Here is an 18,872-nt window from a genome sequence, read left to right as displayed (position 1 = left end):
TTATACTTTTTCATTGTTTATTTATTTATGTTTATTATCAAGTGTAAAAAGCTTACGATAGCAACGATCAAAGAAATCGAAACATTTTTGAGTGACCAATTTATCTGTGGAATGAACGAAGTGACACAAATGGAGCAGCAGAAGAAGATGTAAAAGCAACAAATGAAGGCACGTAAACACTTTAATGATGAGCTATTGTTGAACGCAAATCTTACAAAGGTGCTCGAAAATACGAAAAAGCAATAACAATAACAATGTATCGTAAATGGAAGAGAAACGAAGAGTGCTACTTATTAGATGGCGTTGTTGTTGTAATCGTGTGGCTAGAAAATATTTGCTAAAAATAAAGTATGAACATTTTTCATTCAACGCCGCTACATATTAACTATTTAAAAAATTATGCAAATTAGCATAAAATGCTGATAAATGGTTGTGAATTAAGAGGTGAACAAAGCCAACTAAAATATGTCTATATGAAATTAAGCATTTGGTTTTGATTGAGCAAAGCTACAAGCTTACATTGTAGGCTTTGTAATGAAAACAGGTGTATGTATGAATATGTAAATTTATGCCGGGTGCTTTGTGCGCTCCGTCCATTCGCCGAGCGCACAAAGCCCAGAGTGGACAGGAAGATGACTTTGAATTCATGTTGACCTTGTTAGCCAGCAAAAAGTGGTTCACTGTGCAACGCCTTTACTTGCTCTCTGACTCGCCTGCCCTATATGCATGAACGAACACCGTTCAAAATTAATGCAACCCATTGAATTTAGGTCAGGTTTGCCGAAAGCGAAATTCGCAAAAACGAAAATGAAAAGCACTAGCTATATAGTAAGGCTGAGAGTACGTGCCACAAACAGGAAATATTGGATATGAACCTACGCGCACAGAGCGCAGTGGAGACGGCAACGAAAGGAAAGACAGAATATGATGACACAGAACCTGCTCTGCACGTATGTGGCAAGTGCAATATTCCGTTGTGCAAATGCAACATGCTTCTACGAACGCACACACACACCTCTGCTTGCATATAAACACGTGCGAAAGCCTTGCTGCCGGCACTGGCGGATGGATCGATGCTTTTATCAGTCTCCACACTTTTCGCCTTCACAACCTGTGTTGCAGAGCACTTGCACATTAACAGCTACGTATGAGTGAATACTCGTCTAAATGTGGAAATCTGTACACGTGCACCTCTCCAGAAACTTATGAAGCTTGTGCGTGTGTCAGGTTTTAAGTATCTGCCACTTTGTATGCTTTGCGCTAACAGCGTAAACGGCGAGTAGCTGGAAATGTGTGCCGTTTGACTTCACCTGTCGAAAAATCCGCGTAAAGTGCGTTGCTGCATTGTGTATATAACAGCACATTGGCGCGGAGCTAAGTAGTGGTACAACAACAATAACGAAACTTTAAACCCCGAAGCTCGTACACGCATACATACACATTAAGCTATTCTTTACGTTTTAATACCAACAACTTATGAACGCCTTTTTCCCTTGGTTTTTTTGGGGGAAAACTCAGTTTCCAGATTCTCAAAGGATGTATTGTTCCCTAATAGAAATTAAAAGGTAGTTATCTTTTATTAATGAAAATAAGATTTCAGTAATTTTTAAAGCAGCATATGAGCGTGCCCAATGTGCCCAATATCTCCAGTTAAGTTTACTTCTATCACAAGCGAGATATATAAGATTTTCTAGGTCCACGCCATTTATTATATATTTCTATTAAGCAGTTATGATATTTTTACACTGGCAACATGATACAACAGAGTATAATAGTTTTATTCAACTAACGGTAATTGTAACACCTAAAACTAATCGAGATATATGAAGTATACTATATAAATAATAAGGATGCTGAAAAGAGTTGAATTCCGTGTGACTATGTGTCCGTCCACCGTCTGTGCAAGCAATAACTTGGCTAAAAGTTGAGATATTGTGTTGAAACCCAAGGGAGGTCCAAAGCCAAAATTTAGTTTAAATAAGTGAAATTGGAGTGACCTCTAGCTATCATATACATAACGTACAATACGTTATATATAATATTATAGTTTACAGCGCCGATAATATTTGAAATTGGCCAACGAAATACCTAAGCTCGCATATAATGCATAAATGACTTCTGATACTTTGCGGAATATGTATGTCGGCCAGTTCAATAAATGCAATCACATCAGACCTTCCCATTACCTAATTATGCCTGATATCCGTTTCTGTTGGTCACTATAAATGCTACTAATGAAATTAAGTTGATTAGTTTTCTTAATCATAATGCTAAACTACACCGTTTTGTCAACAGCTGAGGTGGTGATATTTCCACGGCGGTGGTGATTGTCCACCTTCGTGGTTTGAAACAATCGATTTTTTGGTATAATTTCATTGTAGACATAACTAGAAATATGACCTATAAAGGATTTGATCGAAAGCATGTTGGTTTACGCGATATTGAATCCTAAACTCTGCCCTGCGCTTACTATTTACGTCGCTTAGTCAGCTTTAACCACGTTTTCGCAAAGTAATGTTTTTTGTAAGTTTTGGCACGATTCTGACAAATGTATAAAATATATTCGAAATCTGTAAATTGTTAGTGATTCACTAAACATCAGCTGAAATCTATGGTTTGAGTTTTGAAAAATAATTGTGTGTTTTTTTTCTATAACCAAAGGTAGACGACCCCTTTAAATATATATGAATAAAAAAACGTGATGCCCACGAAGCATGATATAATATTCTAAGACTACGTAAGATGGCGTATAATACATCTCTTCTCTTCTCTTACATTTTTATATGTTATATTATTTTGTATATAATAAGTAATTGCAGTAAGTATAGAAGTTAACGATGAAACTATATGTAGTATGTTCGACGATTTTTTCTTTCGCAAGCTCATTCATCACGAAATTCTACTATTATATTACATCTAACATACAACTTATTATGGCGGTATATCAACTATATGCGTAGTATTTGTGTTGGCAAAACAACAGAGCTATTACCTAAGGGAATCGTAAGACATAACTGTATTGCTCTTAGATAATAGCTCTATTGCTTTGCAAACACAAATGCTCTGAACATAATGAAAGCATTGGACTACTGACCAATTCCAGTAGCATTTTATCGTCGTTATCTTTGTTCTCGTCATCATCGACTTAATAACCAAGAGGAGCTACAACTGCTTTGAGTATTTTGTTTGACAATTTTCTATCTGACCCCAGCTTTGCAAGACACAACTTTGTACCAATAAATATTTATTCAATGCTCAATTTAAAAACTTTTCAATCTGTCGACCAATTAACCGACGATTACTTAAACGCCGTAAATTTGTTCCTGAAAAATAGCACACAATTTTTTTGTATACTCCGAACATGGAATATTAAGTTAGCCATGAAGTTTGTGACACCGGAGACTCTATATAATATATATTCATATGTAAATGATCAGCATGAAGAGCTGAGTTGATTTAGCCATGTACATGTCTGTCTGTCTGTCCGTCCGTCTGTATACACGCGAACTATCCTTCTTTTACCAACAAGCTGTTAATTTGTGGGAACGGCCGAAATCGGACCCCTATAGCATATAGCTGCCATGTCTAAGGCAACAACGTAATCTCCGAAGAAATTGTTCAGATCAGATTACTATAGCATACAGCATACTTCCATTCTTGAAGTGACACTTCCACAAATTGCTTGTACGAGTTCGGTTCAAAAAATAAGGTGAATTTTGTGGGCTACGTACATTTGATTATCGATTTTTTTATTTTGTTATGTTGCTGTGCTAAAAAAGTTAGACGTATTTTGAATGTTCGGAGGTTTCCTGCTGTCGAAATAAATGAATCAAAGAATTTGCATTCAATTTTGTGTGAAAAATGAAGTTAAGTGGTCAAAAACACTTGAAATTGAGACAATGGCATACGGTGAGTGTACTTTAAGTCAAACAAATTTTTACATGTGGATAAGCTTTTCAAAGAAGATCGAGAAGGTGTCAATGACGGCGCTCGCCCTGGATGCCCCAATATCAACAACCGCCGATGAAAATGTTGAAAAAAAAATCCCTATTCGAGAAGTTGCTGAAGTTGTCGGCATATCGGTTGGCTCATGCTATGCATGAAGCGTATGGCAGCGAAGTTCATTCCAAAATTGCTAAATTTTGAATAAAAAACTGTCGCATGAGCATCGTTCAGGAATTCTTGAATGACGTCAACGGCGATTCAGATTTGATCAAAAGGGTCATAACAGGTGAGGAATTATGGGTATATGTTTATGACATCGTAACCAAAGTCCAAGCGTCCATTTGGAAAAGCCCAGGATAGGCAAGGCCAAAAAAAAAAATTCGCTGAGAGAGCTCAGGGCGCTGGCACAAGTGTATAATATCTGAGGGGGCCTACTTTGAAGGGGACAAAATAGAGATTGATTAATAAAGAAATATTGTTTGAGAAAAATTAAAATTCAAGCTTTAGTCGAAAAATTAACTATCAATATCCAGAGCAAGCAATAAACCCTATATTGGCTTTGCAAATTACATACCGACCAGGTTATAGTCGATGATCTTTTCTTTTGTTATATAGGGTTATTATTTTAGAGCTGCTTACTGTGTTTCTCACTAACAAGACCTTCAAAAATTTACGCCATTTGTGCTTTATGAAAGCTAAACTTAATTTGCAACAAAGTTTTAATCATTAACCTTTTTTTTTGTTTGCCATAAGAAGAGCTAATGAATCAAAAACTGTCATGAGGTGATAAATCAAAATTAATTAATGTATGTATGTATAAACTTATATATTATATATACATTAGTCGTGTATGAATTTGAGAAGTTGTGAATAATATGTGTATGAGTATTTTATTGCATAATCATATAATACATAACAATGATCTATAACTTAGGGGAGTATTTATAAAGTATCCAATGGTTTTTTGATATATACAAGCAGCCAGATTGCTTAAAACTGCGACGAATCTTATAAAATAATTGTTTATACCAGAATTGAATCCATACGTTTGGTGCTTAAAACTAACCATATAAAAAACAAGAGAAAACGTTAACTTCGGTTGTGCCGAAGCTATAATACCCTTCACAAATACAAAGGCCCCTTACAAGAACTTGATTCCGAACGTTCAATTTGTATGGCAGCTATATGATATAGTGATCTGATCTGACCAATTTCTGTGGAGAATAATTTGTTACCTTAAGCAATAACTCGTGCCTGATTTCGTGAAGATACCTCGTCAAATAAAAAAAATTTCCATGCAAGCACTTTACTCCGATCGTTCAGTTAATATGGCAGCTCTATGCTATAGTCATCCGATCTATACAATTTCTTCGGAGATTAGATTAATGCTTTAAATAATAATACATGCCAAATTTCATGAAGATACCTCGTCAAATGAAGGAGTTTTCCATACAAACACTTGATTCCGATTGTTCAGTTTGTATGACAGCTATATGCTATAGTGGTCCGATATCGGTCGTTCCGACAAATGAGCAGCTTCTTTGTTAGAAAAGGGCAGGTGCAAAATTTCAGATCGATAGCATAAAAACTGAGGGAGTAGTTTGTATATATACAGACATACGGACAGACAGACAGACGGACATGGCTAAATCAACTCAGCTCATCATGCTGATCATTTATGTATATATTTTATAGGGTCTCCGACGTTTCCTTCTGGGTGTTACAAACTTCGTGGCAAACTTAATATACCCTGTTCAGGGTATAACAAGCGTATGAATTGTACAGCTGTGGAACAATACGGGTTTTGCGCTAGGATAATTAACCATTCGTGAGTGGTTTTCAAATTTCCGTATAGGTCCAAAAGGCTAAAGCCAAAGCCTTATACCATTATTGTAACACCCAGAAGGAAACGTCGGAGACCTTATAAAAATATATTTCTAAATAATCAGCGTGACGAACTGGGCTGAACTGGCTGATGTTCGTATTTTCGTTTATCTACATTTCGTTGTTCTGCATTATTACATACATATATCCCTCAGTTTTTGAGATATCGATATCGGATCACTATAGCAGATGTAGCTGGCATACAAACCGATCTATCAAAATCAAGATAAAATTTTTTATATACTTTTATGCGAAAAGAAATCCACCTGTGAAGGGTATTTTAGCATCGGTATATTAAGTTTGCCACGAAGTTTGTAACACCCAAAAGGAAACGTCGGAGACCCTATAAAATATATACGTAAATGATCAGCATGATGAGCTGAGTTGATTTAGCCATGTCCGTCTGTCTGTCTGTCCGTCTGTCCGTCTGCCTGTATATATACAAACTAGTCCCTTAGCTTTTATGCTATCGATCTGAAATTTTGCACCTGTCCTTTTCTAACAAAGAAGCTACTCATTTGTCGGAACGGCCGATATCGGACCACTATAGCATATAGCTGCCATACAAACTGAACAATCGGAATGATGTGCTTGTATGGACAACTCTTTCATTTGACGAGTTATCTTCACGAAATTTGGCATGTATTATTATTTAAAGCATTAATCTAATCTCCGAAGAAATTGTATGGATCGGATGACTATAGCATATAGGTGCCATATTAACTGAACGATCGTAGTAAAGTGTTTGCATGGAAAATTTTTTTATTTGATGAGGTATCTTCACGAAATTAGGCACAAGTTATTGCTTAAGGCAACAAATTATTCTCCACAGAAATTAGTTAGATCAGATCACTATATCATATAGCTGCCTTTGTTTTTGTGAAGGGTATTATAGCTTCGGCGCAACCGAAGTTAACGTTTTTTCTTGTTTAATCCCTTATTTGCAACGCTGGATAGCACACATATCGATTACTGATACTTCATTCTACTCAAACGTATTCACCGGTAATATAATACCGTGTGGGGATAAATTTTTTGAGATAGTATAACTTCTCCTTTAGACAATAAATCGAAGGATTTTTTCTCATTTTGGAATTATTGTGCTACTGCATGTATAGTTTAATAGCATACTTTCATTTTCCAGATAATTTATAGTTTAGAATGGATATTAATAATATATATGGTGTTTTTTTAGAAGTAAAACTTTTTGGAATGATCTGACCGGTTGTTAATAGGCCATTTGCTTCATTCAATAATAAAATTAAAATAATAATAATATATATAAATAAATTCAATAAAAAATTACAATCGAAATACTAAAAGCTGTATTTTCTATAGTTTAAAACCTCGCATATTGGCCGATACATACGGTATAAAATCAACTAGAATTTCGAAAATCTTTACATTAGGTGTATGGGGGCTAAGGGAAGTATTGAACCGATTGAACCCATTTTGGACATACAACAATACTAGTATCAGAAACAGACTCTTTCCGAATTTCTATAATATATCTCACACAGAGTCACAGAGTGACCGATATTTTTAGTAAAAAGTAAGCCATAGGCATTGAGGTCCACATATTTGGTATCGGTATATTCTCTTGAACAGTTATAATGCGATTATCACAAATTGTTGACTTATCATAATATCTTCTTTGGTGCTTGATTTTTAAATGGTAAAGTGGAAGAATCATATAAAATTTAAAATCGTACTATATGGAAAGGAGGTACTTTATACGTTTTCGTTTAGTGGGCGTGGCAATCTTCCGATTATGCCCGTCTGCAATTCCAATCTTCCTTAGGTGCTGAGGAATATGTGTGCAATGATTTATCAGTATATCTCAATTTTTACTAATATATATATTTCTATATCTATCTCAATTTCTTTTAGTTGATACAAACAACCAAAGTAGGTAAACGAAGCTATTATACTCTGTGTTACAACATTTTGGTCACCGTTTTACAAGTGATGAGTTGGAAGCTAAATACCCTATTATCGTATAGATCTCTCAACATGTCAGCCCTCCTGCATCGGGTAGAATAAGGTCGCATCCCTGGTACAATAGTGCTAATATGATAGACCCTTCCAATATTCTCAGTGCCTTCCGAATTGAGAGCCATGCTACTTAGCCAACACTAACATTAGCATTGGGTCTAGTGGAGTCTCCATCGTTAGGGTTACCAATACCAGCTTGATCCCCGTTTTGCCTTTAGCTTGAGATTTATTAAATCTAGACGCTTTTAGTGTTGTTGGCTTTACTTTAAATTAGATATTTCGGAATTTAAGCGGATAAGGAAATACAGACTTTTAGTATCGACCCATGATCTTTTTCACAATTTCTTAGACCACAATAACTAAGGAGTTGTTAAAAATGTAGGTGAACTTGATAGAGAGAGTTGAAATTTAGTAGTTTTTCGATGTTGTGGACTTCATTAATAAATTTTATAACTGTAAGAAAACCCGGTAACCAGTTACATGTACTCGTATTACTACGATGCAACAAGGGGGAATGTACAAGACACGTATGACGATAATTTTTTGGAGATATTGTATGTAAATGCATATATTGTAGTATATCAGGAGAAAAGAATAGTGATTGGCACCTAACTTTTGAAAGTGTGGAGTTAATCCAAATAGCCTGAAATTGCACCTCAAGTCAATTGTCTTAAATGCTTTCAAAATCGTTCAAACGCTCAAGCAATCAAACTGATTTCAATGCCTTCTGAAGAATGTCTAGAATGGCAAATTCTAGATTTTAGAAGTATATGTAGGTGTGTAAATAAGAACTTATGTGGGTTGAATATTAATTAGCAAGCTCAGTTTGCATGATGTCGCAGAGTCTTCAATGCAATGCCGCTCGCATTTTGCCAACTTGTTAATGATACCATAAATATTATACGCTAAAATTACTAGCTGCACCAATGCCAACAGCGCTGATAATTAATGTAAAAAAAAAAATACTTCGAGAAATATAAAAAACCAAAAAAAAGGAAACTCCAAACAGTACTACGGAGCAAACTCCAAAAATTTTTGAAATTTCAAGTCATCATGAACATTGTAATCTACTTGCTGTTCCACAAAATAATTAGCAACTCACTAATACCATTGCACTATCGAATTGCTATTGTAGTGGCGGTGTAATAAGTTGATTGCCAATACATTTTTCAAATCGCTTAAAATTTTACTGCCAACTTGTGAGCATAAAGTGACCCAACACACACACACACGCACACACAGTGGGCAGCATGCTGAGCAACGCGAGCAACAAATTGGTATCGAAATTGAAATTTATGGCTATTTGAATGCGAAACCGCTGATGGACTTCGATGAGTCGCTGTCGTTAATATATATGTATGTACATATGTATCTATGTTCGCTTGTATGCATATCAAGTTCATTTGGCGATTTTCCGCTATTCAATTTTTCATCTTACGAATCTGTTTCCTCTTCAAAGAGGCCAAACGCTCGGTGTCGGTGTCGGTTAAGTCACATTTGCGCTTGCAACAACAATTAAATACCATACATACCGCACATACATACTTTTGAAGCTCATGCACATTCGCAAGTTATGTATTTTGTAATTATTATTATTTTACCACTATTTTGATTTCCAGTTTGTGAATAGATTTTGACTTTTCGATTTTCGTGGTGAAGCCATTCATACCAACATATTATATATACATTCAGACAGACTTTTAGTTACTCTACTCTCTGCTTAAGTATGCGTGTAGGTATGTACTTAAGCGTGTGCTTAGTCACTTAAGTAATTGTGGGTCGCAATTAAAATCTTCGTGTATAAATGCGAATACGTTGACAGCTGTTCACTCAAAATTAATTTGAATTTTAAAGCATCCACAACGTGCTAACCGTTACCGTTATATCGCAAATCTAATCACATAGAAAATGTCGAAAATTGTAAGTGTAGTCAAAGTTAGAGGATACTATTGTGCGATGATTTCAAAAGCGAAATAATATTTGAAATATTTAACAAATAGGATATTTTAAGCCAAAAAGTTAAAAGGAAAGAAAATAAGAAGTGAAAACATAAATTTTTGAACAAAAGTACTGGAAAAACATGAAAATATTAAAAAGTTTACATATATACGTATTTATGAATAAAGTGTTGCAAAGTAAGGACTGGATATGGAGAAACATACAAGCAAAATGAAATATTTAAATTGTACTAAAGGAATTAATAATAAAAGAAAATAGATTTTATAATATTTTAGTTTTAAAAATTTTAATTGAAAAGTTTTTAATATATAAAATATTTATTATTAATTTACAATTTTTTTCGGAAAAGCTAATGACTAAATGTGCGAAATATTTGCTGGTTGAGGGTGCTTGAATAAATATTACTGGAGGCAGAAGACTAAAAAAACGTATAATACTTTTCCACGACAGATTTAGAAATTTCCTATTCAAAAACCAATTCAAAAATCAAGACTGAAAAATAAAACAAGATATAATGACAAGCAAGATTACGTGAGACCCTTTTCAAGTTTTTGTTTGACCTGCAGAGAGTGATCCATTATTATTGTTTCTTTGTGATTATAAACAAGAAAAAACGTTAACTTTGGTTGTACCATACAAGGACTTGGCTCCGATCGTTCAGTTTGTATGGCATAGCTATAGTTGTCCGATCTGAAAACTTTCTTGGTAAATTCCACCATTACCTTGGGCAATAATCCGTGCCAAATTGTATTAATATATTTTTACAAGTTAAACAAGTTTCCATACAAGGACTTAAATTTTGATTGATCAGTTTGAATGGATGCTATATCCCATAGTGTTTCGATATCGGCGGTTCCGACAAATGAGCAGCTTCTTAAAGAGAAAATTACGTGTGCAAAATTTTAGACCGATATCTAAAAAACTCGCGTATATGCAGTCAGACAGATGGACAGACGGACTTGGCTATATGGACATTTTATACGGCCTCCGTACTTAAATTAGACGCTTGCCATGTGGACACTTTTGAAAATACCAACGAAACAATGTGTTGTGAAACAAACAATTCGTAGATTGAAATGATAAGTATTGTCAGAGATCTTGATTTTAAGAGATCTTGATTCTCGAGGGAATATAACAGTTATTTTCTTCATACAAAACGGACAAAAGGTTCACATGATAATAAAGTCACTGTTTATCAATATGAGAAATTGCACCGAATATACTTCAAAAAAAAGATGATATTTTACTATTTTGCTTGTTTATTTACCAAACAAGGATATCATGTCATATCCACAAAAATGTTCCTTATGATAGTGTGTAGGCTGTTTTGATAAATAATTTCGGTACAGGAAAGATCCACGAAATAAATCTGATAAAATTCGTACGCAAAAAGTTTGGATTTGCTGGATATGTGGTTCTTAATATATCAGAGGTTCCGAATATTTTACAGTAAAAAAGTACTAAACTGTATTTAATACTCGCGTATATTTAAAGCGAATCCTATATATGTTTGTATGTAGTTAGAGTTGTGTACCTATAACAATATCATCATTCTTCCACTTTTTCATTTACACAGTTCGTTCACGCCGTCGTCGCTCTCTGCGCCTTCACCATCTGCCTGACGAACGCTCTGCCCGCTGTCAGCGAGCTGTACGGTGCCCCGCTACATGGAGCAGGCGGTCGTGGTGGTAGTGCTGCCAGTAGTGCCGATGCTCATGCCGAAATACGTAGTTTTACCAACGACCTGAAAGAGGACGGCAGCTACAATTACCAATTCGAAACTAGCAACGGCATTGCGGCACAAGAATCTGGTGTTGGAGGACATTATGCCACCGGTTCTTCCCAATACTATTCGCCGGAAGGTCAATTGATTCAGCTCACTTATACTGCCGATGAGAATGGCTTCCAACCACAAGGCGCCCATTTGCCCACACCCCCACCAGTGCCGGAAGCTATCCTCAAAGCTTTGGAGTACATTCGCACCCATCCATACCAGGAGGAACAGCAACAGTATGGCTCGCAGCAAGGTCGTGCATCGGCACCACAACAACAATATGGCGCTCCCTATCGCAAATACTAGAAGTAACAATTGACAGTCAAGTAAACATAAAATAACATATTTGTGCTCAAGTTTAAATGTTTAGGATTACTATCTTTATTTGAATATCTTTATACACACTTCGGCAGTCATTTGATTTTTCGACATATTAATAACTGTTATGAAATTTTGAAGAAGACAGAAACTTTCTTATTTTGCACGCCCAAATGTTTCTTATAACAATTTTCTTATTTCCAATACCAGCAGATGTGATAACATGGATAGTTCTTGAATTCTGTGAGCTGATGCGCTCAGACGTGACATCATAAAATTTATTCTCTTTCTTCACACTGTTAGTTTAATATACGTATAGTAAATATATTTTTGTATTGAGTATTTATATTTGTATTTTATTGTTTTGAGTAACGCTGTACCTGGCTGGCGGTTGGTTATTTTTACAGCAATACCTTCAAAAAGTTTTTGCTTCTTTTTGTAACACAAGTGGGAATAAGTTAACTCCGGAATTTTTTTCGGCATCACCATCAGTGAATTTGCTATTACCACTTTTAGTTTTCAATCATTTTGTTTTCAAATAAAAAAAGGAAATATTTTATTCAAACTTTCAAGATATGTACATATTTTACAAAGATTGTTAGGAATTTTCATAGAAAATAATCAAAACTCGGCCATTGCAATGTCATTTCCGGCATTCGCTCGGAAAAAGGGTGCTTTCGCGTTGACAGCAGAACTTCTAATAGGATCATCAAAAATAAATGTAAAACTTTTTTACAAAAAATAAAAGTTTTGGAGAAAATTTCTCGACGTTTTTTGTTTTTATAATTATTTAATTATATCCCGAGGACCTGTGTAAAATTTCATTAAGATAAGTTGAGTAGTTCGGGAGAAATCTTGACGAACGACTTTAAAAATAATAATTCTTTTTTAAGCCGCGAAACTCATGTAACCCTTAAATTATATAGCTTCATATGTACATAGAGTTACATGTATGTAATATAACTAATTCCAAGTAATTGAAGAAGCGTCCAAGTCGCCAATATTTAAAAAAAATGCTGGTGACATTATACAATTCAAGCTCCAGAAGCTGTGAGAAGCCTCTTCGTAGTTGCAGATGCCCTATAAGGATAGTAATTGCCTTATCTTTATTTCAAAGGGTTGAAAATGAGTATGGAAAGCATAGAAAGAAAGTAGTAGTGACCAATGGGACGGTAGAACCAACCAGCGATATGAATAAAGAGACAACGATCAGTGAAATACTACAGTTATTTGTAGCCCCAGAGCGTTTTAAGAAATATTTACACTGCTAAAACTGTCTGCTTTCAATGGTACTTAACTCTCGCTGCCTTCTTATGTCAAGTATTTAACAATAGATAGATATTAAATTAAGGGTGCTTTTTTATACTCTCGCAACCTGTCGCTACAGAGTATAATAGTTTTGTTCACCTAACGGTTGTTTGTATCACCTGAAACTAATCGAGATAGATGTGGAGTTATATGTATATAAATAAATGAAAAGTATGAAGAGACGAGTTGAAATCCGGGTGACTCTCTGTCCTTCCGTGCATGCTGTAACTTGAGAAAAAATTTAGATATCTTTATGTAACTTGGTAGACATGTTTCTTGGTACCGTGAGACGGTTGGTATTACAGATTGGCATAATCGGACCACTGCCACGCCCACAAAACGCCATTAATCAAAAACAAATAAATTGCCATAACTAAGCCCCGCAATAAGATACAATACTGTTATTTGGTACACAGGATCTCATTAGGGAGGGGCATCTGCAGTTAAATTTTTTTTTAAAGTGGGCGTGGTCCCGCCCCTAATAGGTTTAATGTGCATATCTCCTAAACCGCTAATGCGATAATAACAAAATTCACTGGAAGTAAATGTTTTTAGAATTTCTACCTACAGTGTGAAAATAGTTGAAATCGGATGGCAACTCCGCCCGCTCCCCATATAACGGGTAATGTTAAAAATTACTAAAAGCGCGATAAATCAAGCACTAAACACGCCAGAGACAGTAAGTTTTATCTCCGGGATGGTATGAGATGACCTTACAGGAACCGCGTTCAAAATTAGACAGTGGGCGTGGCACCGCCAACTTTTAGGTGAAAATCCATATCTCGAGATCTGCTTAACCGATTTCAACCAAATTCGGTACATAACATTCTGCTCATATTTCTATGTTATAGTACGAAAATGGGTGAAATCGGATTACAACCACGCCTATTGCCCAATTAACATCATTTTAAATATCATCTGATTTTTTCACTTTCCAGTATGCAAATCAAGCAAGAACGATTATATCGGGGTAAAACTTTGCGTGAACAATGCCGTTTAAAGTGTACCACCACAGATAATAGTATGTTCTGTGTCAAAAATTGGTTGAATCGGATCAATACTCCCTTTAATATAAACTTTTGCGAACACCTGAAGTAATTACCCGGCTTTGATCCTTGCAAGTTGCGAGATTATAAAATTGTGTCATTGGCTGTATGGCATGTAAGGCTATCTTGTTGAAACCAAAGGTCGTCCACATCAACATCCTCCAATTCGCCGGCAATATCAATCACCATACCTTAAATAAAATCAACCAAATCCAAGTCCAATAGAAACTATTCCTATTATAGTAAATTAGATGGCCATTTATATCAACATCCTCAAAACAAATTATATGAACACAATCAGAATTTGGTGAGATTTCTTCAATAAAAACTCAGAATACTAGTACCTGCAGATATTTTCATATAGATAGTGGGAATTGACAAACATAACAAATCTTAATCTACAAACACGGGAGTAAAATGGTCTTTAAAATAACCACAAGCAGTTATCTGGACGCTGTTAAATATCAAAAAAGAACTGCGTTCGATGAATTATGAAAAAGTACAATTAAGGAAGGGCTGAGTTTGGATGGAACTGAACATTTAATACTCTTGCAAGGATCAAAACAAAGAAAATTCCTTCAGGTTTTAGAAAAACTTTATATTAAAAAATGTTGCGAAACAGTTCAACATTCATTATTCGACGAAATCGTCAATGGATTGCAATCAAATTTGTATTTTATTAAGTTATATTATAGGTCATAGACTCACTTTGTTTTAAGACTATATTTTACTTCGCGTCAGCTAAAATTGTGTTAAAATCTTCTTCAAATGATATATATTTTCATATCTTAGGGATAACATTTAAGGTTTTGACAAATTTCATTCATATTCTCACACAATATTTAAGAATACTTTTTTATTTAATTTGAGTAAAGTAGCACACAATTTGTCAAGTGGAAAGTCGGAAATTATTATGCATGGGACAGAGAAAGGGATGGACTGATTGAGTTAGTTTTGGCATTGCTGGGGAACATACACATTGAACGACATGTTTGGCGTAAGGTTTGTTAGAATAGCGAAAATCAATATAGATAGTATTTGGGAGTTGGGATACTCGTAGATTAAATTCGCATTATTTCGGCATAAAAATATAGTTATATACATAAATTTATAAACATTTATCAATACATAGTATAAAACAAAGTCGCTTTCTCTGTCGCTATATCCCTATGTATGCTTAAATCTTTAAAACTACGCAACGGATTTTGAGGCGGTTTTTTTTTAATAGATAGAGTGATTCAAGAGGAAGATTTATATGTATAATAACATCCATTAATTAGTGTAAAAATGCTGTTGTTTTTTGAGGCTTCCAATGTGATGTCGTAAATATTGTAATTACATTTTTTCCGCTTATATTGCAACCTACGAGATTCATCAAAACAATGTCCTAAGTATTGTACACATTAAAAATGTCTACAGAAAACTCCGCGATGGTATATGCCTATCTCTTATGGATATCCCACAATACAATTTTTTATCATTTACTTTTTACAACAAATAATGGCTAATTTTCGAAGCGATTTAATCAATACAGCACTAATCCTGATCCAATTAAATACCTTAAATACATTGTTAATCAATACATAGTACCTGGAAGACGGGAATGAATGAAATACATGCTTCCCTAAAAAGATCCAACCTTTGGCCACATGTCAATAAATTAGAGCTTAAAACTAATATGAGGGTTTCGTCATCTTCATGTGAGTACGGCTATTTCCAAAGATGCTGCTAAAAGTTGGCAATGGAGAGTTAATACAAAAGGAGGGAAGGATTAACCTAGAAAACCTTTGTGTTTTGATAGACAACATCCAAGAGTTAGTTAACAATGTCTATCCTGACATTGATAACATAAGTTATAAGATAATATCTTGGTTTGAAGAAAGGTCGATTCTGTCACCAACTAATGAACAAGTAGATAAGGCAAATAACTTAATTCTTTCAAAGATTGCTGCGTAGACCAAAATATACTATTCGGTCGATACTGTTCTCGATTTGGAAGAAACTATTCATTTTCCTACAGAATTTTTAAACTCTTTGAAGCCGTCTGGACTCCCTCCTCACAAAATATTGTTGTCCTTTTATTTTATTAAGAATCAACCTAAATTTAGCAATGGTACGCGTTTGCTGGTAAAATCACTGACAACTTTTATAATGGAGGGCACAATACTCAGGGGATGTGGTACCGGAGAAGATGTATTGATTCCCCGAATTCCTCTGATACCATCGCATTTACCCTTTCAATTTAAACGTTTACGGTTTCCGGTAAAGACATCTTTTGCAATGATCATTAATAAATCGCAGGGTCAAACCTTCAACGTTGCAGGCTTAGATTTGAGCGTTGACTGTTTTTCGCATGGCCGACTGTATGTCGCTCTTTCAAGAGTAAACTCTAGAGAAAACATATTTGTACTGTCTAATGACAAGAAAGCTGTAAACGTTGTATATAAAGACATTCTGTAATATATTAATTGTTGTAAAAATAAAATAAATAGGTAAAAATTTAAAAAGTAAATAAGTAAAAATGTAGTGTATGAATTTAGATATTCCAAAGATAGCAGGAAATCATCATGATATAGGGAAATGGGAATTGTTTTACTCTAAATTTAACGTTGCGGGCCACGAGCTGTAATGAATAAATCAAAACTACTAGATCAATTTTAATAATATTTTCAGTGAGTTAAATAGGCTATATATGTTATACCCGTGCGAAGCCGGAGCGGACCGCTATGTTTTTATAAACAACGTTCACAGTTTTTCTGTAGTGTACCAGCATTGCAACGTGCGAAGCCGGGACGGGTCTCTAGTATAATAAAAATATTATATTATACGTTAAAGTATAGTATATCCAATATTATTCGTTCAGTTAATTTATTTATAATTGACTGATATATATGGCATAAGGCCAACCGGAAGTTTGAAAATCTTGTATTAGGTATATGAGAGATGAGAGGCAATACAACATACATATTAACAGAACAAAATACTCCCTGAGTTTCACTAAGATACTTCACATACCATCACCAACATATGTGGAGTAAAATCAAACGGCTGTTTGAAAATTTCGTGATTTGTTATATGAGGGCTAGGGAAAAAATCAAAGATAAAGCATTATAAGGAAAATACATCCACTTAATTTTATTGAAATATCTCACAGATTAGCCACCTTTTCAGCACAGGAAGGAGCGTAGAATACGAGCTATCTGGACGTTTATGGCGCTCGGTGCTGTGTTGGTGCTATGTAATTTCCGAAAGCTATGTTGATGATCTGCCCGACTCAGGTGGTGAGATCACTTTACGTAGTCAACGTTCGCCAACGCTTACGATTACGATTAATGGGGGCTTCATCATTCATTGTGCAGAATGTCCAATCGTCTAACTGTTTAAGAAATCTTCTTATTCTTCTTCGCTTTATTTGGAAATTATTATTTTCTTTCTTTTATAATATAGTTTTTCGTTTATAATTCAACACGTTTAAGAAATTATTTTTCTTTGAAGTACAAAATAAACGAAATAAAAGCTAGTACTTATATATTTAAAATCCCTACTGTATACATAAGTATTATGAATTTACCACTTTTGTATTATCAAATGCCTTTTGGTGCTTGTTTGGAACATCGTACTGTACATACCATACATACTCGTATCTGCATCATTACACAGTTTTTTACACGAACCTAAGTACCGTGTAATTAAATTTCCATTTTGCGACACCTCGTGACAAGTAACATTATACTACCAAAATTTTATCTAAATTTACCTCTTTTATTTACCAATTTTTCCTCCGTGTCCTGATCTTGTGCAGGAGTAATAATGTTAAACGTGGAAAATAAAATAAAATATTGCGCTAAGGTTCAAATTGTTAACTACAAAATACAGAAACTTGGCCATAATATTAGTTGAGTTTAAGTATTTGTAGGGATGCTCACTGAAGGCATTAATGAGGCAGACGAGTTTGCTAAGAATGATAATAGTAGTAATTGATTAATAACTTGATTTGAGTATGATGACTTACATATAAAACTTACGGATCTGTCTTTTTTTGTCTAGGAAGTATTCAAAAAAGTACAATAGAAAGCCCAAAAATAGGTCCGCTTAGTTATTCGTTAAATATCACAACGCCTATGACATCCCCGATTAGTTTTTCCAAGTTCTTCGGGGATGGTAAAAACCAGTGAAAATAATATTGTTGTTGTTGATCAAAATGGATGGAAATCATAATAACGCTTATATTGGGGTAAGGGGATGTTCTGAACTAATTGTATTCATTTTTGACTTTACTCGAGTATACTCCAGAACGTGGTTCCAAGAATTTTGTTAAGATGTGTTAACTCACACACTGACCGACTTATTCGACATGCAACCATTTTATGTAGTAAACAGGAGCGGGGTAATTCGTTGGCTAATTCTTCATATATTCGAAATTATATAATGAAGTATATCCAATATAATATGTTCACTTAAGTTTGCTAACTTATCTTACACAATGACCGATATATTGGTATAAACCCCACCGGAAGTTTGAAACTATTAAAATTTAAGTGGAGGAAGTCCTTGTAGGAAAAACTTTTTTATTTAATAAATTATCTTAAAGAATAGTAAGGTAAGACATTTTAGATTTTATTTGCTTTTTGCACAAGAGCTAG

General features: G+C 34.6%; 1 protein-coding gene across 1 annotated transcript; it reads left to right on the top strand.

The window, feature by feature from the left end:
• The first annotated feature begins 9,645 nt into the window (after positions 1-9,645).
• LOC106625501 (pupal cuticle protein Edg-78E) lies at positions 9,646-12,221 on the top strand. Its single transcript, XM_014245323.3, has 2 exons — positions 9,646-9,744; positions 11,360-12,221. The coding sequence occupies exons 1-2, from the start codon at positions 9,733-9,735 to the stop codon at positions 11,861-11,863; spliced, it is 516 nt and encodes a 171-aa protein (XP_014100798.1). The 5' UTR covers positions 9,646-9,732; the 3' UTR covers positions 11,864-12,221.
• Positions 12,222-18,872: the final 6,651 nt, after the last annotated feature.

Source organism: Bactrocera oleae, chromosome 6, assembly GCF_042242935.1.
Source record: "Bactrocera oleae isolate idBacOlea1 chromosome 6, idBacOlea1, whole genome shotgun sequence".
Taxonomy (NCBI): Eukaryota; Metazoa; Arthropoda; class Insecta; order Diptera; family Tephritidae; genus Bactrocera; species Bactrocera oleae.
This window is presented reverse-complemented; position numbering and strand designations above follow the sequence as displayed.